Raw genomic sequence first — 26,598 nt, forward strand, 5'->3', positions numbered from 1 at the left:
CCATTATTTATAGCCTAGCGGGCTCCTCCATACAAACCGGTATTCTCTCAGCTCGGTCTCTATATAAAGGAGTCACGAAGAAACAACAGGGCCACTTACATTGGCAAAGCGTGCATGTCGAGACGCACTTTTCTCCTTGTGAGTGGAGCGGGGATTACCATTTGAAGCGCATACACACATCGCAACAAAGATTCTGGTAAGTGCATTCATCTTCAACTTCCCCTCCGTGAACATTGTGTTTGGAGAATCGTGTTTTATTGTCTCTTTGGTGAACGATTGCGCTTTGGAAATGCATCCCGCACCACCTACGGTTGTTCATTGACGCCTCCTCTGGTGAACCGATCGGTCAGTGATATCAAAGCACTGATGCATTTCAACTTTTCCCATGTGCTTCAATTGAAGAATGCAAGTTCGAGTTAGGAGAAAGGACAGGACCACTCGTCTTTATTTCTTGAAAGTTAAAGGAAATCACTTCTTGGAAACCAAGGATTTAATTCAGACAATTGATTCATAAAGGGATAATTTCACACATAATTTTGGAACTCATCCGTATCCGAACAAAGCTTTACAGTGTATTAATTATGCATTAGTCGTAGGCTACTGTAGTATGGTAAATATTAGGAATTTGCTTATTTTTATTCATGTCTTTTTTTGTTGTATCTTTTAGCTTTTAACACTACTTGATAGGCTCTAAATACAAAAAGAGGAACAATCTTAATTGGACTGAAATACAGTGATTACTAGGCCTACTACACTTCCTCTACTAGGCCTACTACTACTACCACCCCCACTAACCCCACTATATCCTACTACTATGATACACTAGCCTACTACTGACCTAATCTGACATACATTTTCTACATAACTGACCTGCTGTTATGTAGAAAAATCTACTACTTTTCTAACTTCACTACCAGTTAACAGCAGCATCAACAAAAACAACAACGCCAACAACAACAACAACGCCAACAACAACAACAACAACAACAACAACAACAACAACACTAATGTAGCGATTGTGAGTGAGCCATGTATGATCAGCCTGCTCTGAGGGTCGTGTTGACGAGGCGTCGCGCCTACTAATGCCTCGTCTTGCTTAGCATTCTAAGCGCCTAATCCCCGTCCGATCATGCATGCGTCTATCAAGTGTTTTAACACACACACACACACACACACACACACACACACACACACACACACACACACACACACACACACACACACACACACACACACACACACACACACACACACACACACACACACTATAGCTATGCACAACGTGCACGTCTGGCGTCACACGGCGGCATAAACACTATACTTTGGGTACAGCGTTCACGTCTGTGTTTGTGACGCCAATTGTTATTTTTCCAAAGCGATCCAAAGTAATGGATGTTGGTGGTGGTGGTGGTAGGGGTGGTGGTGGTGGAGAAGGGTGGCGTTTGGCCGCAAGAGCAGCGCTCCGCATGCTGTTGCTGGCGGCTGTAGCGATGCTGCTGTGCTACTTCACCTGCAGGCTGGCCGCCGCCTGGCCTCTGGGCGGACCCAGTGGCGGTTTTAGCAAATTGGGGGCCCAAGGCGAAGATATGTATAGGGCCCACCTCGTCCGATCTTTAAAAGAGATCAGAGAAAAGAAAAGTACTGAAAATGGTGGATAGGCAGGTAAAGCTAATCTACACGGAAGTAAATGTTGGGGATGAGAAAAAATACCTTCCCCTTTAAACCCTGCATACACTTCTTTACTCCAAAATGAAGATGGAAAGCAGCGAACACACATTGTGACTACTACAAAAACTAATAGTCACAATGGAACCCAAAAGATAATAAGGTTTCAGATAACACCTGTCTTTGCCAAAATGACAGGAAAATTAGCACTTGACTTGTCATTCATTCGTTTCTGTGTGTGTATTAAAAAAAAAGAAAAGAAAAAAAAAGTTTTATTTTTTATTTTTTTTACGCCTCTATGGTGAGAACGCCACTGGTCGGATTGCTGGACTTTGAAACTGACTCGGTCCCTTCCCTCCGCTTGTAGTTAAAACGAGACGCGGCTGAGTGTGCATCATAGCAGGTGCTCGAGTTGAGGATTTAAGCGGCGATACGATATATTTGATCATATGCAGTGGACTATACATCAATTGTAATTTGTTATTGTGCAAGAAATTGTATTTATGCGTGTATAATAGTAATAATCATTACAACAATGACTATTATTATTGTTTTTGTCGTTCTTATTATTACATATCAACATTCATTATTGTAATTATTATTATTATTATAACACTGCGTCATATCATGGAAAAATGAACATGATGGGTTGCATTAATGTTCTTGTTTATCCTTTAAAAACTATTGCTTTTGACTCTGAAATGATGTGTGTGTAAAACCCTTTTGTGCAATAATGGTTGATAGGTTGTGATCTACTATTATTGCACAAAAGGGTTTTACACTCACCTGTTTCATAAGATAACTACTAAATGACTAAATGGCTCTTATGAAAGAAACTGAAGTTTCTTTCATAAGAGCCATTTCAGAGACCGGGCGAGGTTTGCTCAATCCAAACCATTCAAGAAGCGAGTAACCATTAAGTGGCATTGCTCTTTTTTCAATTCAGATTAATCCATAGGCTTTAACGAGTATCCAAACATGGATTTGTGGAAAATTCCAGCTGGTCTGGGTGCCACGCAACCGACAGGGACCCTGAATCAGATAACATTTTTAAAAAGTGGGCAGGATTCAGCCGCTGGAACCAGTCAAGAATTGAGCTATAACATTAAGCTATCACGTTTCAACTATACGTGAAGCCAATCAATTTAACTCTTAGGCCCAGGTTAAGGAAATATATAATGCTATTACACTCAGTTATTACATTCTTATTTCTAAGGCCTTAAAGTTGAGGCTGATGAGTTAGGGTGAGTTTGTCTTCAGGTGTGGCCTTCCAAATGCACAGTGACTATTGTTAACTTCCCTCTGAACAAAGTTTCAATGTGATAAGTTTAGCCCAAACCGTCTCATTGTGGTTTCAACTGACTGCAGTCAGCAACTTTGACCTGCTTCAGCTCACTGTCCGTCATTCCAATGTCCACTGTCCTTCCCTCGTTATGCAGACACAATAATACGTAACGGCTCAAGGTCGAGCTGACACTCTACCTTCCTCTTCTCCCTTTACCAGACTCTTTCCCGTCTCTCTCCAGCTGGCACATTAGCTAGAGGCACAGACATAACAACAACAGCAACAACAACCCCTACAACAACAACATGAAGCTCAGGCTGCTGCTGCTGGTCTGCTGTGCGCTCGTGTCCGGCCAGAGGAAGGCTGGTTTCCCAGGTAGGCTACGCCGCCCCCCAGGTCGTCATGTTGCTATGAAGATGACCACACAATGCATTTAGAAATGACTGTTTGAGAAGGTGACAAACAAACAGAGTCTGACTTGGTTTATTCCTGGGATTGTTACTCAGCGTTGTTTTTGAGTAAAATGATTCCTGTTGAAGACTCAGCATTGTTGTCAGGATACCAAGCTAAACCACAATGAGGAAATGTCTTTTTTCTGTTTTAGGCGAATATAAATTCTCACAAATGTAAAAACTTCTGAATCCGATTTTCTTGCCGTCCATCATTCAGAACAAGAGAAGGAACCTAAGTTCTGGAACGACTGGGCCCAGAAGACCCTGGACAAGGCTCTGTCCCTGCAGACCCTCAACAAAAACAAGGCCCAGAACCTCATCCTGTTCCTGGGTGACGGTGAGACCTCAGACCTCTTGACGTCCTTCAGGCTCTAAACCCCCGATACTCTAATACATCACTGAGCTAACAGTTAGGGGAGACTGTCAACCATAAACCTTTGAACCAAAGCCTTATGTCAGTCGCAGTTTGGCGCTCCTTCTGAGTTGTCCCCAATATACTGGATTATGTGTAAACCTCAGTTAACTGTTGTCAATCAGTCAGAAAGAGGAACACACATAGCTGATCTCTGGTATTCTGTTTATGCTGCTCTGCTGTTTCACACACTCACACACAGGCGACCACTTCCACACACACACACACACACACACACACACACACACACACACACACACACACACACACACACACACACACACACACACACACACACACACACGTTATCTTCCAACAGGGGCTTACCGATCGCTGTTTTGTGTTGTGGCCAGCAGTCATGTGTCTGCATGGTGGCTGCGGCAGGACAGAACAGGACGCTGGTATGTGGCTGTGTTGAAGATCAGTGGGGTGTTCCACAAAGCCGGTTTTATCACATAACCGGGTAAATTAACCCAGGGTTTGCGGTCACCCTAGGTTTTCCGTTACAAAAGGATCACGGTATGTTAGTTACTATAGAGACATATGCTCTGCATCAAACCTGGTCGGAGCAGGTTTTGCGCAGGTTAAGTTTGGAACCCGGTTTTGGGTATTTAAATCCGCGTTCACCGCAGATTTCATGTGTTCACAATGGCATGCCCTTTTGATGAGAGGCCTGTTGATATCGGAGCGCAAATTATTCATGCAATCCACCGGGAGCGATTAATAAGACCACGGCTCGACATCTTGGCATATCGGATGACTTTTTGCTGGAGAGATATAGATTCTCGGGCAAATCTTTAATATATTTAAATAGCCTTACATAGCCAAGACTACCAATCGAGGACCTGGCCTCAGTTCACTCCAGACTATTTGCGTAGCCCTCCGTTTTTTGCAAATGGTAGTTTTATATATAATGTTGGAGATGCTGAGCATATCTCAGTCTTTTCAGATGACCCATCCACGTCCGGACCAAGGTTTTCATCGGCCTCCTATCATACAAAGAGCAATAGGCCTATTGGCTGAGTACTATGCCGAGAGGCGCTTACAACAGAAAATATAAAATAGTCCTAACGGACTTACATCCACTGGAGAATGTTCGATCGTAGCCGGCGGCTTCATTACAAGCACTAATCCATCTTGATCTGTGAAGTTGATGAATTGTCACTTTTAGGTTTTCTACCCAGTTACCAACAAAAAACATTTGGAACATCGCTGTGGCACGCACACGGTTTGCATGTGTTACTTCGAAGGCAAACGAAATCTAAAATACAAGAAAACAGAAAAACCTCCATTCAACCAGTGGGGTATGGCCCCTGCCTCTCTGAGGAGGTGCCTCCAGGTACCCCCTCCATGCCAGGACGCCCTGAATTTATGTCTATTGCCAGCTCCAGTGGGGTCAAGACAATCTGAGGACCAGATCCAGTCTGCCGACTGTCGGCCTTTTTACGATTGGCTCAAAAAAAAAGGGCTTATTTAAATGCAGGAGTGACTACTTTATTTTCACTTGATCCGCTGACCGCTTGGGAGCCACCGGAGTACATATTCTTTTAGAAGAAAAGGGTTATGTGGTAGGAACGTTAAGAATGCTTAACTGGGATATTTATAGATTCATGGCTGAAATATTAGGGATCATGCTTTTGACGTGTAACTAACGCATTTACGCAGTCAGCGATCCGCTGACAGGCTTTGGTTCTCCGGTCTTGAACTATTGCATAACCCGTGCGGTGGAACCGACTGCTCTGGGTTAGTCGGAACACGGTCAATCAACCTAGAGTTCAGCGTTAACTCTGAGTTTGTTAAACCTCCGTTCGTGGAATACCCCACAGTTCCCACATCACATAACAAAGAAAAAGTTAACTACTGAGGAAAAGTGTGATTATACTAATAGCGCTTTGTTCCAGAGCGAAAATCGAGTACACTGAGAACATCCTCTTTAGAGTGAGAGCATATTTCTTCATAATCGATAGCTTCCTATTTGTGAGAGGGCTGTTACACACATGACAATTACACACATAACAAAGACACACACAGACACTAACATTACATCACACACACAACAAACACACATACACAGACAAGCACACACACACACACACACACACACACACACACACACACACACACACACACACAAACAATACCACACACTGACCTACACCCGAGGCTGTCCTGATTAATTATAAGCAATAACCCACTTCTCCTCTGTGGGCAGGGATGGGGGTTCCCACGGTAACGGCTGCTCGCATACTGAAGGGGCAGCTCAGAGGACAACCTGGGGAGGAGGGCCAGCTGGAGATGGACAAGTTCCCCTTTGTGGCCCTGTCCAAGGTCTGCTTCAATACTGTGTGTGTGTGTGTGTGTGTGTGTGTGTGTGTGTGTGTGTGTGTGTGTGTGTGTGTGTGTGTGTGTGTGTGTGTGTGTGTGTGTGTGTGTGTGTGTGTGTGTGTGTGTGTGATCCTAGATATCCTCATAAACACTGTGGTCCTACCCCTAGAACCCTAACCCTAGAGCCCTACCCCTAGAACCCTAACCCTAGAGCCCTACCCCTAGAACCCTAACCCTAACCCTAGAGCCCTACCCCTAGAACCCTAACCCTAGAGCCCTACCCCTAGTACCCTAACCCTAGAGCCCTACCCCTAGAACCCTAACCCTAACCCTAGAGCCCTACCCCTAGTACCCTTACCCTAGAGCCCTACCCCTAGAACCCTAGAGCCCTACCCCTAGAACCCTAACCCTAGAGCCCTACCCCTAGTACCCTAACCCTAGAGCCCTACCCCTAGTACCCTAACCCTAGAGCCCTACCCCTAGTACCCCTACCCTAGAGCCCTACCCCTAGTACCCCTACCCTAGAGCCCTACCCCTCCCCTGCTAACCTCTCTGGTGGGTCCACCATCCCGTCCACAGACCTACAACACCAACGCCCAGGTGGCCGACAGCGCGGGCACAGCCACCGCCTACCTCTGTGGGGTCAAGGCCAACGAGGGCACGGTGGGCGTGAGCGCGGCCGCCGTGCGCTCGCAGTGCAACACCACGCAGGGCAACGAGGTCACCTCCATCCTGAGGTGGGCCAAGGACGCAGGTGAGGAGACCCCTGGGAACACTGTCTACCTGGAGGCCTTCTGGAGCCCGGGGACATGGAGAGACCGGGGACATGGAGAGACCGGGGGCATGGAGAGACCGGGGACATGGAGAGACCGGGGGCATGGAGAGACCGGGGACATGGAGAGACTGGAGATATGGAGAGACCGGGGACATGGAGAGACCGGGGACATGGAGAGACCGGGGACATGGAGAGACCGGGGACATGGAGAGACCGGGGACATGGAGAGACCGGGGGCATGGAGAGACCGGGGACATGGAGAGACCGGGGGCATGGAGAGACCGGAGATATGGAGACATCGGGGACATGGAGAGACCGGGGACATGGAGAGACCGGGGACATGGAGAGACCGGGGACATGGAGAGACCGGGGGCATGGAGAGACCGGGGACATGGAGAGACCGGGGATATGGACATGGAGAGACCGGGGACATGGAGAGACCGGGGACATGGAGAGACCGGGGACATGGAGAGACCGGGGGCATGGAGAGACCGGGGACATGGAGAGACCGGAGATATGGAGACATCGGGGACATGGAGAGACCGGGGACATGGAGAGACCGGGGACATGGAGAGACCGGGGACATGGAGAGACCGGGGATATGGACATGGAGAGACCGGGGACATGGAGAGACCGGGGACATGGAGAGACCGGGGACATGGAGAGACCGGGGACATGGAGAGACCGGGGACATGGAGAGACCGGAGATATGGATATGGAGAGACCGGGGATATGGAGAGACCGGGGACATGGAGAGACCGGGGACATGGAGAGACCGGGGATATGGAGAGACCGGGGGATATCGTTATGGAGAGATCGGGGATATGGAGAGACCGGGGGATATCGTTATGGAGAGACCAGGGATTTGATTATGAAGAGACCGGGGATATGGAGAGAACAGGGATATGGTTATGGAGAGACCGGGGATATGGAGAGACCGGGGATATGGTTATGAAGAGACCGGGGATATGGAGAGACCGGAGATATGGAGAGACCGGAGATATGGAGAGACCGGGGACATGGAGTATGGAGAGACCGGGGATATGGTTATGAAGACACCAGGGGATATCGTTATGGAGAGACCAGGGATTTGGTTATGGAGGGACCGGGGATATCGAGAGACCGGGGATATGGTTATGGAAAGACCAGGGATATCGTTATGGAGAGACCGTGGATATTGATATGGAGAGACCAGGGATATGGTTATGGAGAGACCAGGGATATCGTTATGGAGAGACCGTGGATATTAGGGCTGTAACGATACGCGTATCAAACCGAAAATCGCGATACTCAAAGCCACGATCCTGTCTCGCGGTGTGAGAAGGCAGAAGCGCGATACGCCCTTTCTAACTCTGCGGTCAAATTGTCCGATTGAAATTTGCTAATAACTTGTCTAGATAATAGTCTGCTGACAGCGCCCCCTCCTATCGAGGCTGTAAGTATGCGATTGCAATCCTCCGTGGCTACGGAGGATCGCATTTCTCCACAGCCGTCGAAGTGCTCATATGCGATATGAACGACATTTATCCAGAGGGGGCCTGTGTGATCCTGTCTCTAGTGTTTTGTGTGATTTGACTGGCAGTTTGTCTGCTTATAGGTCGGAATGAAGCGGCCACCGATTATTGACAGGATGGGTACTTTATTCTACCGGACTCGTTCGCTTCTTCACTAGACACACGCGCTACCGCTCGCTCTCCTCGCTCGTCCACTCACTCGCTGACGTCACTCACACACGCATACGCACATTGCCATTCTGGCGCACACACATATGCTACTCGTAACGCCTCGTTATTGCGACGTTCATGACCTTCAGGTTTTTCTCCATCTATTGAAAGTTAGGCTATTAAACATGTTGCATTCTATACGGCCTGATTATGTCATTATTTAAGCTACATAGCCTAATAAGTAGTGCTAACAAGGATATTTGACTAAACGAACCAAACAGTTGAAAAAAGCATCCTCCCACACGTTATTTCTTTATTCATTTAGCTATACTTTAATAGTATTCTTTCTGTTCAAATCTGTTCAGTGTTCCAAATTATTTGTTATTAAATGTTACATTAAGTCAATTGGTATATAAGTGTTGTTTAAATAAAATGCTTTTTAAATTTCAAAAAATCGTGGGATGTATCGAACCGTGGGTCAAAAATCGTGATACAAACCGAATCGTGAGTTTGTGTATTGCTACAGCCCTAGTGGATATTGATATGGAGAGACCAGGGATATGGTTATGGAGAGACCGGGGATATGGTTATGGAGAGACCGGGGATATGGTTATGGAGGTATTGGATGGAAAGGCGTCACAGTGGACCGAGATCAAAGCCGTCCGATGCACCCGGAGTCAGGGTCAGGGTGGGGCTGGAGGCTCTACTCCAGAGAGGGTGGAGTCAGGGTGGGGCTGGAGGCTCTACTCCAGAGAGGGTGGAGTCAGGGTGGGGCTGGAGGCTCTACTCCAGAGAGGGTGGGGTCAGGGTCAGGGTGGGGCTGGAGGCTCTACTCCAGAGAGGGTGGGGTCAGGGTCAGGGTGGGGCTGGAGGCTCTACTCCAGAGAGGGTGGGGTCAGGGTCAGGGTGGGGCTGGAGGCTCTACTCCAGAGAGGGTGGAGTCAGGGTGGGGCTGGAGGCTCTACTCCAGAGAGGGTGGGGTCAGGGTGGGGCTGGAGGCTCTACTCCAGAGAGGGTGGGGTCAGGGTCAGGGTGGGGCTGGAGGCTCTACTCCAGAGAGGGTGGGGTCAGGGTGGGGCTGGAGGCTCTACTCCAGAGAGGGTGGGGTCAGGGTGGGGCTGGAGGCTCTACTCCAGAGAGGGTGGGAAGCACCGGTCTAAAGTCTGAAGGGGATGGGGAGAAGGTCCTCTGGGAGGCCGATCACAGGCAGCAGGGGGCTGGTCAGGTGCGGCTCTTTGTGAGTTGTTGCTGATATCGACCAGGACAGAAGAATGTAGAGGGGCTGCTGTGGGCACGGGGTTACAATGAGCTGGAGGTCAAAGGTCCGGCGTCCTCACTCCTTAGAGGACATAGCAGACAGGTGCACCCCCCCCCACCGATCAACTGAACCAATGTTCCTCGGCTCCCCGGCCTCCGGACGCTTCACATTCTCCCCTGTGAGACGCCAGATGGGAGCCTGTCCCACCAGACGAGTGTCGCCATTATTTATTCTGTGGGGGCGCAAAAAGACGGCCCAGAATCCTCTGTTGAGAACTGGTGTCGGAGCTAATGTTGCTATCGTCCGTTTCATCCAAAGATTCCTCAGTTCAGTAATACGTTGTTCATGAGCCGTTGGAGGCTAGGGCATCTTGCTCAGGGATGTTTAAAGGTAGATATTGGTTTTCAAACCCGGGACCGAAAGGATCCCGCATTCCGATTCTACATGTTGGATTTCCGACCCTTCAGGGAAGTCGATAGGCATTGTGACCACGACGCGGGTGAACCACGCCACGCCCAGCGCGGCCTACGCCCACTGCGTGGACCGCGATTGGTACTCGGACAACGAGATGCCCGCAGACGCCGTGGAGGCGGGCTGCAAGGACATCGCCCGGCAGCTCTTCGAAAACATCCCAGACATCGACGTGGGTTTCCTTTACTTCCCGGGTTTAACACGGGGTAACACGGGGTAACACGGGGTAACACGGGGTAACACGGGGTAACACAGGGTTAACACGGCGCAACACGGGTTAACACGGGGTCACACAGGGTAACACGGGGCAACACGGGGTAACACAGGGTTAACACGGGGCAACACGGGTTAACACGGGGTCACACAGGGTAACACGGGGCAACACGGGGTAACACGGGGTAACACGGGGTAAACGGGGTAACACGGGCTAACACGGGCTAACACGGGCTAACACGGGGTCACACGGGGTAACAGGGCAACACGGGGTCACACGGGGTCACACGGGGCAACACGGGGTAACACGGGGTAACACAGGGTAACACGGGGTAACACGGGGTAACACGGGGTAACACAGGGTTAACACCGGGCAACACGGGGTAACACGGGGTAACACAGGGTAACACGGGGTAACACGGGGTAACACAGGTTTAACACAGGGCAACACGGGGTAACACGGGGTAACACGGGGCAACACAGGGTTAACACGGGGTAACACGGGGTAAAACGGGGTAACACAGGGTTAACACAGAACAACACAGGGTAACACAGTGTAGATTGAGATATCTCAATCTCTTGCAGCTTTGAAGTCAGTATTCCAAGAATCGATGTCAGGGGAGAGGCCACAGTAATGCAGAAATATAGCATTTTGTTTGTGTATTGGTAATTAGGATTGGCGGTATTTTACATTATGATTTATTTTTGTATGTATATATATATTTAATTTGGTCTATATTTGTCGGTTTAGTATGCTCCCTCTAGTTTACCATATTGTTATTATCAGTATATTACCATTGCCTTGTTTTGGGGCTCTACAGCGTGTTTATTCATCATCATCATCATCATCAACTTTGATAATTAGACTCAAGGTCCATTTTAAAAGACATACAAAAAATAGACAACACATACATCAGAATAAAAACATTCCCGTCTCTTATAAAAGAAACTTATACCAATGTATCCAAAGGTATAACTTGGGTTCGACAGCAGCATTATAATTACATTCTTTGAGTCATTCAAGGGACTGATAAATCTGTACATAGGGTTCCTCAATAAAGCGAGGGACCTTCAGTCCTCACTATCTGGTGCGATGTGATGAAGAGCCTGGTTGTGCTACAGGTCATCATGGGAGGGGGCAGGAAGTACATGTACCCCAAGAACACGACGGACGTGGAGTACCCCGGGCAGCCCAAGCACAGTGGAACCCGGAAGGACGGCCGGAACCTGGTGAAGGAATGGGTGGACCGGAATACTGAAAAGGTATGGGGGATCCATTCTCCCCATCTGTCTGTCTGTCCGTCTCTCTCTGTCTATCTCTCTCTCTCTCTCTCTCTCTCTGTCTGTCTGTCTGTCTGTCTGTCTGTCTGTCTGTCTGTCTGTCTGTCTGTCTGTCTGTCTGTCTGTCTGTCTGTCTGTCTGTCTGTCTGTCTCTCCTTCTCTGTCTCTGTCTGTCTATCTCTCCTTCTCTCTCTCTCTCTCTCTCTCTCTCTCTCTCTCTCTCTCTCTCTCTCTCTCTCTCTCTCTCTCTCTCTCTCTCTCTCTCTCTGTCTGTCTGTCTATCTCTCCTTCTCTGTCTCTCTCTCTCTCTCTCTGTCTGTCTGTCTGTCTGTCTATCTCTCCTTCTCTCTCTCTCTCTGTCTGTCTGTCTGTCTATCTCTCCTTCTCTGTCTGTCTCTCTCTCTGTCTGTCTGTCTGTCTGTCTGTCTGTCTGTCTGTCTGTCTGTCTGTCTGTCTGTCTGTCTGTCTGTCTGTCTGTCTGTCTGTCTGTCTGTCTGTCTGTCTATCTCTCCTTCTCTGTCTCTCTCTCTCTCTCTTCCTCTATCAGACTGTCTTTTTTCTCTACCTATATCTCTCTCCATCTCACTCACTCTATCTCTTTCTCCTTCTCACCCCGTTCCTCGCTCTCTCAGCCGCTCTATATCTCTCGCCATCTCACTCACTCTATCTCTTTCTCCTTCTCACCCCGTTCCTCGCTCTCTCAGCCGCTCTATATCTCTCTCCATCTCACTCACTCTATCTCTTTCTCCTTCTCACCCCGTTCCTCGCTCTCTCAGCCGCTCTATATCTCTCTCCATCTCACTCACTCTATCTCTTTCTCCTTCTCACCCCGTTGCTCGCTCTCTCAGCCGCTCTATATCTCTCTCCATCTCACTCACTCTATCTCTTTCTCCTTCTCACCCCGTTGCTCGCTCTCTCAGCCGCTCTATATCTCTCGCCATCTCACTCACTCTATCTCTTTCTCCTTCTCACCCCGTTCCTCGCTCTCTCAGCCGCTCTATATCTCTCTCCCATCCCTCTCTCTCTCCATCTTGACCCAATAGCCTCTCTCTCTAGTAACAATGAGCCACAGCTAACCGTATGTTTCTGTGTGTGTGTGTGTGTGTGTGTGTGTGTGTTTCTGTACTGAACAGAAAGGACATTACGTGTGGAACAAGAAGGATCTGCTCTCTCTGAACCCCACCAAGGTGGACTATCTTCTGGGTGAGTGTCAGGACCTCCCACGTGACGCTGCCCTTCGCTGAGCTACAGGTGGCACTGCGCCAGGGTCTAGACGCTGAGTGGTACGATGTTTCAGGCTGATATGGATGCTGTGTGGCGTAACGGATGATGCTAATACTCCTAGCACCTTAAACTGGGAGTGTCCCGGTCTGTGCTGGTTTACTCTGGAGCAGCTGAATGGCTCCTGAACCTACGCTGTCCAGACGTGGGGATGTTAACCATTCTGCCCTCGACTGTCATGGGAATATCAGCTCCCTGGCAGAGAAGATGGGTGCACAGATGTGGACCCAGTGGGAATATCGGGAACGCTCCATTATGTGTTCTGAATAAGAGAGCCTTCAGGAGACAGGGGAGTGGAGCTGCACTACTGGGGAGCGTTCAGAGGGAGACGGGGGGGGAGGGAGGGAGAGGAGGGAGGGAGAGGAGGGAGACTGAGGGAGAGGAGGGAGGCATACAGGAGGGTGACTGGGAGGGAGGGAAAGGGAGAGGAGGGAGGGAGAGGAGGGAGACTGGGAAGGAGGGAGAGGGAGAGGAGGGGGGAGAGGAGGCAGGCATACAGGAGGGTGACTGGGAGGGAGGGAAAGGGAGAGGAGGGAGGGAGAGGAGGGAGACTGGGAAGGAGGGAGAGGGAGAGGAGGGGGGAGAGGAGGCAGGCATACAGGAGGGTGACCGGGAGGGAGGGAAAGGGATAGGAGGGAGGGAGAGGAGGGAGACTGGGAAGGAGGGAGAGGGAGAGGAGGGAGGCATACAGGAGGGTATGGAAAGCCAAGAAGGCCACTAACTGACCCTAGAATGACGCGGTAAAAGTGCTAAACCGCACGGAAACGAATCCAGGAATCTTGAATAACTAATAGCCGTGGCTATTAGTTATTCAGTCCGGCTATTAGGTATGCAGAACGAGCCCCTCCCTCTTTTTTGCTTGACCACTAAGGCCCTGTCCACACGAAGCCGATTTCATGGCGAAACCGCAAAGGTCTTGTACTGTTCGGCCTTCCGTCCACACGAAGCCGGCGAATCTGCTGACCGAAGATTTGGTTTCAAATCTTTCGTTTTGGATTCGTGTGGACGCCTGAAACCAACTGAAACCGTAAACCATGACGTCATCGCCCCATCCCTCGACCCTCCAGCCAATGACTGTTAAGCCCGCGGAGTCTCACCCTTTATGCGCATGCTCGCCTCTTCTTCTTATTTATTTTTCTTCTGGATTTCTGTAGCAGAAGCAGCGCCCCTTATGGGCCTGGAATGTGTACTACAGCGTTTCTACAGATCTACCCGGTTTCGCTTGACTCCGTCTTTACGGAGATACTCCGAAACCGGATAGATCGAAACCGTAACGGCCCATTCACACCCTACGGTAAATACGGATACGGGCCGTAACGGCCCATTCACACCCTACGGTAAACCGTAACGGCCCATTCACACCCTACGCGGTAAACACGGATACGGACCGTTTCGTCTGTCCCGGAGGTGTGGATCGGCCTTAACGGTTTCGCCCGTTTCGGCTTCGTGTGGACGGGGCCTAAGTTTGAAGGCTGTCTAACCAATCAGTGAAGAAAAATACCAGACTAAAGTAACGCATTGTCGAGAGCTGCAGTGCCTCCATGTTTCGTCGTAACATAAATCTGTGTTGTCTTTACTAGTTTCACTACAATGTAATGACCACCACTAGCTAGTGGAAAATACATTTGTGTCTAGTAAAGTGATATATTTGTATACGTTAGGCTATATATTGGGATGGCAGTGTGCGAAATACCCGTCAATATTCGGGGATGTCCTCATCCCAAGATTGTCTGTATGTTTATGGAAAAAAAATCAACAAGTACAACATGTACTAGCTTAATACTATGATTAACAGACGACTATTTCGGGAGCACTAAACTATGTTTTCTCACTTTGAGGGACTAATACATTTTTATAAATCTTCAGATGCAAAAAAAAAGGGTGCTAATTTTCAGTAAAAAACAACAAGCTGGCATAATTTTATCAGCTGAGGGCGTTTTCATTGCCAACTTGAGCTAATCAACAAGTAGGCCTACAACATGTTCTAGAACAGTGATTCTCAATAATTTTCTGTCATTCCCCCCCTAGGCGCCCTCCCTGAATCTGCTAATATTTATTTAATTAGATTAATAAAATTAGCGGAGAAAACATCTGCAACAACTTAAAACTATTTCCAACTTCAGTTTATTAACTCAATTTGTAACATTTAAACAAGACTGCCAAGTCTGTGTGAATCTCAAAACAGAGAAACAAGGGCAAATGATTCACTGGGGTTTGCATTTAATTTAAAATATTTTTAAACAGTAAACATTGGTCACTTGTCAGCTTCATCAGCTTAATCCCTTTCAAAAAAAATTATATATGTTCATCTTTCAAGCATCAATAAAGACACCAAGTCCCTCTGTCATGACTCTGTAAGATCAAAATTCTTGTAAAACTTTTGACCCTTGGTATTATGTTTATTTAAAATAAAATAAGTAACTTATTCATTTAAATAAATAAATAAATAAGTCACTAAGTCCCGTCTGCTGCTCGCGGCCCCCGACACCTTTTATCATCTGAGGGCGTTTCCATGAGTCTAATAGTATATTAGTACTTTTATCAGCTGAGTCTCATAGTATTAGAACATGTGGTTGATTAGCTCAGTTGTTATGGCAATGAATATGCCCTCAGCTGAAATAATGCCAGCGTTTTTTTTCAACTGAAAATTAGCATCCATGTCAACTTTTTCTGCTCCTTGCACCTTATCATGCTTATCATGCTACGCAGCATTACACGCCCCAGCCGACTAAACCATGAAGCAATTCAAGAGGAGGCATAGATAGAATCGCCTTGTGGTCAACTGTCATTTAATACATCTGACAGATTATGTCAAGGTTTTAAAATGAATATTATTATCATTACCTGGTCATGTTATTACACAGCTGGAAATCGTGGATTTTCGGATAAAGACTAGCTAGCCTTTTTGACAGATAAAACAGCAAAAATGATGTTAGGTGCGCTCGTGCTGCATTTTTGTTTTTGTCAAACAGGTGACTCCCTCCCACAAATCAGAGGTTAGAGATTCCTGCAGGAAGGTTGCGCTCGATTTCACTAGCCCATTTGAGCCTGTTCATTAGTGTACAACATCCATTCTCTCATTGCTTGTGTAAAAAAAAAGAGGCTGAATATGAGATTTGAGGACGAAACGATAGGGTGGGCTAAGGCAAGTTTTGAAAGAGGTCTAGCTTCACCACTGCTGCTGCCTATATGCTTATGGCAGTAGGCCTAATGCAATTTTGCTGATTTATTTGGAGGACTTATAGGCTACTTGTAGCGAAGTAATTTTAACAGTGTGGAATCTACAGCTGATCACTTTCACTGGCTAAGCATAATGAATCCCGAACAGTTGAACCTCTGAATTGATCCTGAAAGCTATGTCCTAGAATAATTAATCTCACTAATGGTCACTTAAATGTAGCCTATTTAAACTCACCATGTCCAGTATTCAGAATTCAAAGCATTTATTCACAAATTCGTTCTATTTTTTTGCCAAGCGGAGCCGACAGTCCTGTGCAAGTATGCAAATTAGCCATGTGTGCCAAACAGTAGATAGACGCAATGTATAGAACTGATTGTTGTGCATTGTTGTGGATATGTAGGCTGGTTAGTTGTGGTTGTTTGTGGTCTTAGTGAAACAGCCCTGCCTTGGAGTTGGAGAAGTTGGAGTGATTGTGTGAATGTGCGAGAGAGAGCGCACCTGCCGCGGTGATGTTTGCTTGTTGTGGGCTTATATGTGACCAATGATGTATCTGTCTTATCGTATTAGCTGTAGATGGATGGTTAAATAATGTCACAAGATCGGTCATACTGCAGGCTCTCATTTGCAAGTGTACTGATTGTGTGCCCGTCTCCGATATGCTATATACCTGGCAATTATTCAGTTCATGTTCTTCTGAGTGCGCAAGAATGGTGCCAATATGTGTCGTGTTTGCATAATGCCCAACTTTGCCTCTCCCTGTTATAAAATAACGTGCACCCTAACAACTTTAGCCAATGCAGGCTCCTATTTCAGTGTTGCTTTAACAGTGTGTTTAAAGTGTGTGCGTGTGTGTGTGCGTGTGTGTGTGTGTGTGTTGTCATGTAGGCTATAGATATAGATTGATTGTCTTGGCTTGCATCCATGAAATATTGTAATGTTATGGCCTAGCTGGCTACTGCATATCGAGAGCAATCTGGGGATGAGGACATCCCTGAATATTGACGGGTATTTTGCACACTGCCAATATATATATATATATATTGCTAGGCTATATATCTCAATATATAGCCTAACGTATACAAATATATCACTGTACTAGACACAAATGTATTTTCCACTAGCTAGTGGTGGTCATTACATTGTAGTGAAACTAGTAAAGACAACACAGCTTTATGTTACGGCGACACATGGAGGCACTGCAGCTCTCGACAATGCGTTACTTTAGTCTGGTATTTCTCTTCACTGATTGGTTAGACAGCCTTCAAACTTAGTGGTCAAGCAAAGAAGAGGGAGGGGCTCGTTCTGCATACCTAATAGCCGGAGTGAATAACTAATAGCCGCGGCTATTAGTCATTCAAAAACCGTACGGTTTCCGTACGGAATTCCTGCCAAACCGCAGGGCCAGTTAGTGGCCTTCTTGGCTTTCCATAGTATGGAGACTGGGAGGGAGGGAGAGGGAGAGGAGGGAGGGAGAGGAGCGAGGCTGAGGGAGAGGAGGGAGGCATACAGGAGGGAGACTGGGGGGAGGCCCAGCATCAACACTGTGTGACGGGTGGTCAAGAAGGAAAGGATCAAAGGTGAGGCCTGCACAGAGCCGATGGGTGGAGCGTGTTTAGCCCAGGACCCCCCACTGCCTCCTCCTCTGACCCTAGCTACAGACCCCACTGCCTCCTCCTCTGACCCTAGCTACAGACCCCACTGCCTCCTCCTCTGACCCTAGCTACAGACCCCACTGCCTCCTCCTCTGACCCTAGCTACAGACCCCACTGCCTCCTCCTCTGACCCTAGCTACAGACCCCACTGCCTCCTCCTCTGACCCTAGCTACAGACCCCACTGCCTCCTCCTCTGACCCTAGCTACAGACCCCGCTGCCTGTTGATGCCAGAGGAGGAGGCAGTGGGGTCTGTAGCTAGGGCCATGAGGGCCGCCTCTCTCCCTGACAGGGGCCCCGTGAGAACAGGGGCCACGAGGACCATGTCTGTTGGTTTCTCCGCTGCCTTGCACACGGTTCAACCTACACTGTTGTGTGAGAAGCTCCAAAAGATCCAGGAAGCACCTCCACAACCTCCTGGGACCCGGAGTACCTGACGAAATACCAGGGAGTGGATGCGTGTCTGGGCAGAGCTGGCAGCGCACAGCGCCCCAGGCCACTGAGCTGGAGCCCTTCTCCTCAGACGACCGCGTGTTGGGGTGTGTCAGTGGTTCCTCCTCTTAATGGGAGATGTGGTGGGTGTGAGGAGGACCAGGAGCACGCTGAATACTGTCTCCATCCTGGGAGAAAAGAGATAAGGTTGGAGGAGGGCGACAGATACCAGGACGTTTAACCGGACAAAGACCGGACTGGAGCGGGACCCTGACGCTGACGCAGGAAGAGGCAGAGAAGGCCTGTGGTGTTCAACGTGTGAACAAGATGCTGCCATCCTCTCCCAGTCGGCTGTGGCCATGCAGCCCTCTGATGGGTCAGCAGCATCACAGCCGCTGACACAGAGTGACAGGAGGCTGGAGGAGGAGGAGGAGGAGGAGGAGGAGGAGGGGGAGGAGGAGGGGGAGGAGGAGGAGGAAGAAGAGGAGGAGGAAGAGGAGGAGGAAGAGGAGGAGGAAGAGGAGGAGGAGGAGGAGGAGGAGGGGGAGGAGGAGGAGGAAGAGGAGGAGGAAGAGGAGGAGGAGGAGGAGGAGGAAGAGGAGGAAGAGGAAGAGGAGCAGGAGGAGGAGGGTGGAGGAGCAGGGGGAGGGGGAGGAGGAGGAGGGGGAGGAGGGGGGGGCCACTGACTGAGTGACAGAGGAGGCTCCGGGGGGGGCGCTCGGGGGCCGCTAGGGGGGGGCGCTCCGGGGCCCATGCAGCTGGTTGGTGAGGGAGGGATGTTCCTAAAGCTGCTCACCATGAGACCAACCTCTGCTCCCTCTACACATCGTGGCCCCCAGCACAAGGGCCTCAGGCAGAGCAGCTGGGGCCCCCGCAGGAGTCAGAGAGGGGGTCCTCCTCTGGGTCCCCCTGCAGGAGTCAGAGAGGGGGTCCTCCTCTGGGGCCCCCTGCAGGAGTCAGAGAGGGGGTCCTCCTCTGGGGCCCCCTGCAGGAGTCAGAGAGGGGGTCCTCCTCTGGGGCCCCCTGGAGGAGCCAGAGAGGGGGTCCTCCTCTGGGGCCCCCTGCAGGAGTCAGAGAGGGGGTCCTCCTCTGGGTCCCCCTGCAGGAGCCAGAGAGGGGGTCCTCCTCTGGGGCCCCCTGCAGGAGTCAGAGAGGGGGTCCTCCTCTGGGGCCCCCTGCAGGAGCCTGGGGCCCCCTGCATGAAACAGAGAGGGGGTCCTCCTCTGGGGCCCCCTCTCTGACTCCTGCAGGGGGCCCCAGAGGAGGACCCAGAGAGGGGGTCCTCCTCTGGGGCCCCCGGCAGGAGTCAGAGAGGGGGTCCTCCTCTGGGGCCCCCTGTAGGACCCAGAGAGGGGGTCCTCCTCTGGGGCCCGTCTCTGGGGCCCCCTGCAGGAGTCAGAGAGAGGGTCCTCCTCTGGGGCCCCCTGCAGGAGTCAGAGAGGGTCCTCCTCTGGGGCCCCCTGCAGGAGTAAGAGAGGGGGTCCTCCTCTGGGGCCCGTCTCTGGGGCCCCCTGCAGGAGTCAGAGAGGGGGTCCGTCTCTGAGAGGCCATGCACAACGCACATTATATCTTTAATGCACACATAAATAGAATAGATCTTGCCTGGAAGTTCTATTTTTATCTCGTATAGTAGTTGATGAGGATGAGGCCCCAGAGGAGGACCCAGAGAGGGGGTCCTCCTCTGGGGCCCCCGGCAGGAGTCAGAGAGGGGGTCCTCCTCTGGGGCCCCCTGTAGGACCCAGAGAGGGGGTCCTCCTCTGGGGCCCGTCTCTGGGGCCCCCTGCAGGAGTCAGAGAGAGGGTCCTCCTCTGGGGCCCCCTGCAGGAGTCAGAGAGGGGGTCCTCCACTGGGGCCCCCTGCAGGAGTCAGAGAGGGGGTCCGTCTCTGAGAGGCCAAGCACAACGCACATTATATCTTTAATGCACACATAAATAGAATAGATCTTGCCTGGAAGTTCTATTTTTATCTCGTATAGTAGTTGATGTATTAGCGTATATGTTTTGATTCTGTATTCTACTTTTTACCTTCCTCATGTTTGTGTATTTGTATTGTGTGTTAATTGTTATTTTGCACCTCCCTTTGGCGATAGATAAAGTGCCTCTATCTATCCATCCATCCATCCATCCATCCATCCATCCATCCATCCATCCATCCATCCATCTCTATCTAACCATTCTTCTTGCTTCTCCCCAGGTCTATTTGAACCTGCCGACCTGCCCTATGATCTGGAGCGGAACAAGGAAACAGACCCCTCGCTCTCTGAGATGGTGGAGGTGGCCATCAAGATCCTACGGAGGAATCCTAATGGGTTCTATCTGCTAGTGGAGGGTCAGTATAGTCCAGTAGCGAACCTTGACCCTTAAACCTCGGCCCTCTGACCCCCCTCACCTGTCACGAAAAAGCAGACCCCCAGCCGAGCTAACTGTGTCCTCTCTATAGTAGCTGTCCTCTCTATAGTAGCTGTCCTCTATAGTAGCTGTCCTCTCTATAGTAGCTGTCCTCTCTATAGTAGCTGTCCTCTCTATAGTAGCTGTCCTCTCTATAGTAGCTGTCCTCTATAGTAGCTGTCCTCTCTATAGTAGCTGTCCTCTCTATAGTAGCTGTCCTCTATAGTAGCTGTCCTCTCTGTAGTAGCTGTCCTCTATAGTAGCTGTCCTCTCTATAGTAGCTGTCCTCTCTATAGTAGCTGTCCTCTCTGTAGTAGCTGTCCTCTCTGTAGTAGCTGTCCTCTCTATAGTAGCTGTCCTCTCTGTAGTAGCTGTCCTCTCTGTAGTAGCTGTCCTCTCTATAGTAGCTGTCCTCTCTATAGTAGCTGTCCTCTATAGTAGCTGTCCTCTCTGTAGTAGCTGTCTTCTCTGTAGTAGCTGTCCTCTCTATAGTAGCTGTCCTCTCTATAGTAGCTGTCCTCTCTATAGTAGCTGTCCTCTCTATAGTAGCTGTCCTCTATAGTAGCTGTCCTCTCTATAGTAGCTGTCCTCTCTATAGTAGCTGTCCTCTATAGTAGCTGTCCTCTCTATAGTAGCTGTCCTCTCTATAGTAGCTGTCCTCTCTGTAGTAGCTGTCCTCTCTGTAGTAGCTGTCCTCTCTATAGTAGCTGTCCTCTCTGTAGTAGCTGTCCTCTCTATAGTAGCTGTCCTCTCTATAGTAGCTGTCCTCTATAGTAGCTGTCCTCTCTATAGTAGCTGTCCTCTCTATAGTAGCTGTCCTCTATAGTAGCTGTCCTCTCTGTAGTAGCTGTCCTCTATAGTAGCTGTCCTCTCTATAGTAGCTGTCCTCTCTATAGTAGCTGTCCTCTCTGTAGTAGCTGTCCTCTCTGTAGTAGCTGTCCTCTCTATAGTAGCTGTCCTCTCTGTAGTAGCTGTCCTCTCTGTAGTAGCTGTCCTCTCTATAGTAGCTGTCCTCTCTATAGTAGCTGTCCTCTATAGTAGCTGTCCTCTCTGTAGTAGCTGTCTTCTCTGTAGTAGCTGTCCTCTCTATAGTAGCTGTCCTCTCTATAGTAGCTGTCCTCTCTATAGTAGCTGTCCTCTCTATAGTAGCTGTCCTCTATAGTAGCTGTCCTCTCTATAGTAGCTGTCCTCTCTATAGTAGCTGTCCTCTATAGTAGCTGTCCTCTCTATAGTAGCTGTCCTCTCTATAGTAGCTGTCCTCTCTGTAGTAGCTGTCCTCTCTGTAGTAGCTGTCCTCTCTATAGTAGCTGTCCTCTCTGTAGTAGCTGTCCTCTCTATAGTAGCTGTCCTCTCTGTAGTAGCTGTCCTCTCTATAGTAGCTCACTGTGTCCTCTCTATAGTAGCTGTCCTCTCTATAGTAGCTGTCCTCTCTGTAGTAGCTGTCCTCTCTATAGTAGCTGTCCTCTCTATAGTAGCTGTCCTCTCTATAGTAGCTGTCCTCTCTATAGTAGCTGCCCTCTCTATAGTAGCTGTCCTCTCTATAGTAGCTGTCCTCTCTATAGTAGCTGTCCTCTCTGTAGTAGCTGTCCTCTCTGGAGTAGCTGTCCTCTCTATAGTAGCTGTCCTCTCTATAGTAGCTGTCCTCTCTATAGTAGCTGTCCTCTCTATAGTAGCTGTCCTCTCTGTAGTAGCTCACTGTGTCAGCAGACATATCAAACACCCACAGTAAAGCTTTCGCTCCTTGCTGATCGCGTCATCCACGGTATCGCCATAGTTGGACTTGAAATGCTTTTCAAAATGTATGGATTTCTGAACTAATTTTAACTGGTGTGGGTCTTCCTGTTTTTAACTCCAACTTCTTATCAAAAGCTTACTTTTATTGTCATGAAATTTGTCTTATTGAATTATTATAACTCGGACCTCTGTGTAATTATATAGCGGGGGGCCTACCCATCACATAGCTGCAAAGCATTGTCTCTCAAAACAACTGCAGAGTCAGCAGCATTCTGATAGGCTGACAGAGGGCTTCTTTGAACCTGTCACGTTCCAACACTAATTGGATCGGCGGATTTGAAGGGTTTATTTCAATATTTCAGGTTCTCTCTGAGGGCCCTGACGATTTCCCTCTGGTGAAGGATACTAAATCAGACTCTAGTATCCTAGGATGCATTTAGACTTTCACTTGAACAAAGGCGCCCACATATAAAGATAATAACATGAATATTAAAACAATGAATCAGTCTGCAATGAGTCCTCAGCACTACACAGACTGCGCCCCATAGCTGCCACTCACTGGTCAGACGAGCTGTGAACCAGCCCTGTGTGTCCTGCGGCCTCAGTGTCCATGGCTCTGAACCAGGCCTTCACAGCTGGAGACTAACCCTCTGTTGTGTCAGGGGGACGCATCGACCACGGACACCACGAAGGCAAGGCCAAGCAGGCCCTGCACGAAGCCGTGGAGATGGACCGCGCTATTGGTCGAGCTGACCTGATGACCAGCACTTCGGACACCCTGACCGTGGTCACCGCTGACCACTCCCACCTGTTCGGCTTCGGTGGCTACACACAGAGAGGAAACTCCATATTTGGTTAGTGTGAAGGATGAACTGGGGAGGGAATGGGGGGAGGAAGATGATGAAGATCTGGGTTTGAAGCCAGGACCTTGGGCTGGGAGTTGACGTGGTGTTTCTGTGTGTGCAGGTCTGGCTGCTATGATCAGCGACGTGGACCAGAAGCCCTTCACAGCCATCCTGTACGGCAACGGGCCCGGCTACAAACTGGTCAACGGCGCTCGGGAGAACGTTTCCACCGTCGACTACCGTAAGTACTGATGTAGACCGTACCGTAAGTACTGGTGTAGACCGTACCGTAAGTACTGATGTAGACCGTACCGTAAGTACTGGTGTAGACCGTACCGTAAGGACTGATGTAGACCTTACCGTAAGTACTGGTGTAGACCGTACCGTAAGTACTGGTGTAGACCGTACCGTAAGTACTGGTGTAGACCGTACCGTAAGGACTGATGTAGACCGTACCGTAAGTACTGGTGTAGACCGTACCGTAAGTACTGATGTGGACCGTACCGTAAGTACTGGTGTAGACCGTACCGTAAGTACTGGTGTAGACCGTACCGTAAGTACTGATGTAGACCGTACCGTAAGGACTGATGTAGACCGTACCGTAAGTACTGGTGTAGACCGTACCGTAAGTACTGGTGTAGACCGTACCGTAAGGACTGATGTAGACCGTACCGTAAGTACTGGTGCAGACCGTACTGTAAGTACTGATGTAGACGCACCGTAAGTAGTGGTGTAGACCGTACCGTAAGTACTGGTGTAGACCGTACCGTAAGTACTGATGTAGACCGTACGTACTGGTGTAGACCGTACCGTAAGGACTGATGTAGACCGTACCGGAAGTACTGGTATAGACCGTACCGTAAGTACTGATGTAGACGCACCGTAAGTACTGGTGTAGACCGTACCGTAAGTACTGGTGTAGACCGTACCGTAAGTACTGATGTAGACCGTACGTACTGGTGTAGACCGTACCGTAAGGACTGATGTAGACCGTACCGTAAGTACTGGTGTAGACCGTACCGTAAGTACTGGTGTAGACCGTACCGTAAGTACTGATGTAGACCGTACCGTAAGTACTGATGTAGACGCACAGTAAGTACTGGTGTAGACCGTACCGTAAGTACTGATGTAGACCGTACCGTAAGTACTGATGTAGACGCACAGTAAGTACTGGTGTAGACCGTACCGTAAGTACTGGTGTAGACCGTACCCTAAGTACTGGTGTAGACCGTACCGTAAGTACTGATGTAGACCGCACCGTAAGTACTGGTGTTGACCGTACCGTTACTGGTGTTGACGTACTGTTAGTACTGATATAGACCGTACCGTAAGTACTGATGTAGATCGTACCGTAAGTACTGATGTAGACCGTACAGTAAGTACTGATGTAGACCGTACCGTAAGTACTGGTGTAGACCGTACCGTAAGTACTGGTGTAGACCGTACCGTAAGTACTGATGTCGATCGTACCGTAAGTACTGGTGTAGACCGTACCGTAAGTACTGGTGTAGACCGTACCGTAAGTACTGATGTAGACGCACCGTAAGTACTGGTGTAGACCGTACCGTAAGGACTGATGTAGACCGTACCGTAAGTACTGATGTAGACCGTACCGTAAGTACTGGTGCAGACCGTACCGTAAGTACTGATGTAGACCGTACCGTTACTGGTGTTGACGTACTGTTAGTACTGATATAGACCTTACCGTAAGTACTGGTGTAGACCGTAGCACAGTCGGGGCTACTTGTTGACGTTTCTTCTTTACAGTTGCCAAAGATTAAATGATCAGTCACAGTTCTCTCTCTTCCTCTGCGTCTCTCCCTCTTGGTTTCCTCTCTCTCTCTCTCTTTACTGTCCTGGTTTATTGGTTTTATTGCTTTCCTCTCACTCTTTCTATCTCTTCCCACCCTCCCCTCCTCCAATGCTCCCCCCTCTCTCTCCCCCCTCCCTTCATCTCGCTCTCTCTCTCTCTCCCTGCTCCGTCCCTTCTCTATCTCCTTTTCCCCTCCCCCCTCCAACACCTCTTCCACCCCTCCCCCTCCTCCCCTAACCCTGCCACACTCACCCTCTCTCTCCCACCCTCCCTCCCCCCTCCTTCTGTCCTAATCCTGCCTCCCCCTCTCCTCCCTCCTCCCAGAGGATAACAGCTACCTGGCCCAGGCCGCCGTGCCCCTCTCCTCAGAGACCCACGGGGGGGAGGACGTGGCCGTGTTCGCCAAGGGCCCGATGGCTCACCTGCTGCACGGCGTTCACGAGCAGAACTACATCCCCCACGCCATGGCCTACGCCGCCTGCATCGGCCAGAACCGCGCCCACTGCCTGGCGTCGGCCGGGGCCACTCCGCGCCGCCCCGGCCTGGCCGGTCTGGTCGGCCTGGCGACGGTGATGCGGCTGTTGTGTTGACCGACTCACCCCTTTATGTATCACTCCGCCTCAGTCCCCTCTTAGCCCCGCCCACCTGTTGTGTTGACCGACTCACCCCTTTATGTATCACTCCGCCCCAGTCCCCTCTTAGCCCCGCCCACCTGTTGTGTTGACCGACTCACCCCTTTATGTATCACTCCGCCCCAGTCCCCTCTTAGCCCCGCCCACCTGTTGTGTTGACCGACTCACCCCTTTATGTATCACTCCGCCCCAGTCCCCTCTTAGCCCCGCCCACCTGTTGTGTTGACCGACTCACCCCTTTATGTATCACTCCGCCCCAGTCCCCTCTTAGCCCCGCCCACCTGTTGTGTTGACCGACTCACCCCTTTATGTATCACTCCGCCCCAGTCCCCTCTTAGCCCCGCCCACCTGTTGTGTTGACCGACTCACCCCTTTATGTATCACTCCACCCCAGGCGGCTCTTGGCCCCGCCCACCTGTTGTGTTTTTGTCTTTGTTGGATCTACTCTGCCTATGAACTGGATTTTTTTGCGACCACTAATTAGACAACTATTTTTTCATTTTGTATGATTAGTCTCATGTGGTTGTTGAATGCTGATGATGTTTTGCTGAATATCGACAGGTTAATTCGAAAAAGGAAGAGGGTTTTCACACTTTCCATTTCCCTTCAGATTTTGTTCCCTTGTTCAAGTCAACGGCATCTACCTCATCAGTGATCCTCGATCTCATGTCACTTCTTCTGCTTCAGGAAAGCACAGCACGCGTTAACTGGGAACAAATTAGGTATTCTGGAACAACCTTGATGAGGCATTGTTACCATTATTTCTTTTAAAACAAAACAAGATAAAGGACTTCTGACATCTGTCGACCAATAAAGAACATTTGGATGGTTTTCTTATAAA

The 26,598-nt window shown here is 49.6% G+C and overlaps 1 protein-coding gene across 2 annotated transcripts; it reads left to right on the forward strand.

Annotated features, from left to right (window-relative positions):
• Window positions 1-26,598, forward strand: alpl (alkaline phosphatase, biomineralization associated). 2 transcript variants are annotated; one of them, XM_030374796.1, is made up of 12 exons: window positions 1-196; window positions 3,170-3,325; window positions 3,620-3,739; window positions 6,027-6,142; window positions 6,719-6,893; window positions 10,304-10,479; window positions 11,643-11,783; window positions 12,935-13,004; window positions 20,540-20,674; window positions 23,130-23,321; window positions 23,434-23,553; window positions 25,450-26,598. In XM_030374796.1, the coding sequence occupies exons 2-12, from the start codon at window positions 3,256-3,258 to the stop codon at window positions 25,713-25,715; spliced, it is 1,581 nt and encodes a 526-aa protein (XP_030230656.1). In that variant the 5' UTR covers window positions 1-196; window positions 3,170-3,255; the 3' UTR covers window positions 25,716-26,598. The 2 variants fall into 2 exon arrangements, with proteins under 2 accessions (XP_030230656.1, XP_030230657.1); XM_030374797.1 differs by having other exon boundaries at window positions 3,192-3,325.

The sequence above is a fragment of the Gadus morhua genome, chromosome 13 (genome assembly GCF_902167405.1).
Source record: "Gadus morhua chromosome 13, gadMor3.0, whole genome shotgun sequence".
In the NCBI taxonomy this organism is placed as follows: domain Eukaryota; kingdom Metazoa; phylum Chordata; class Actinopteri; order Gadiformes; family Gadidae; genus Gadus; species Gadus morhua.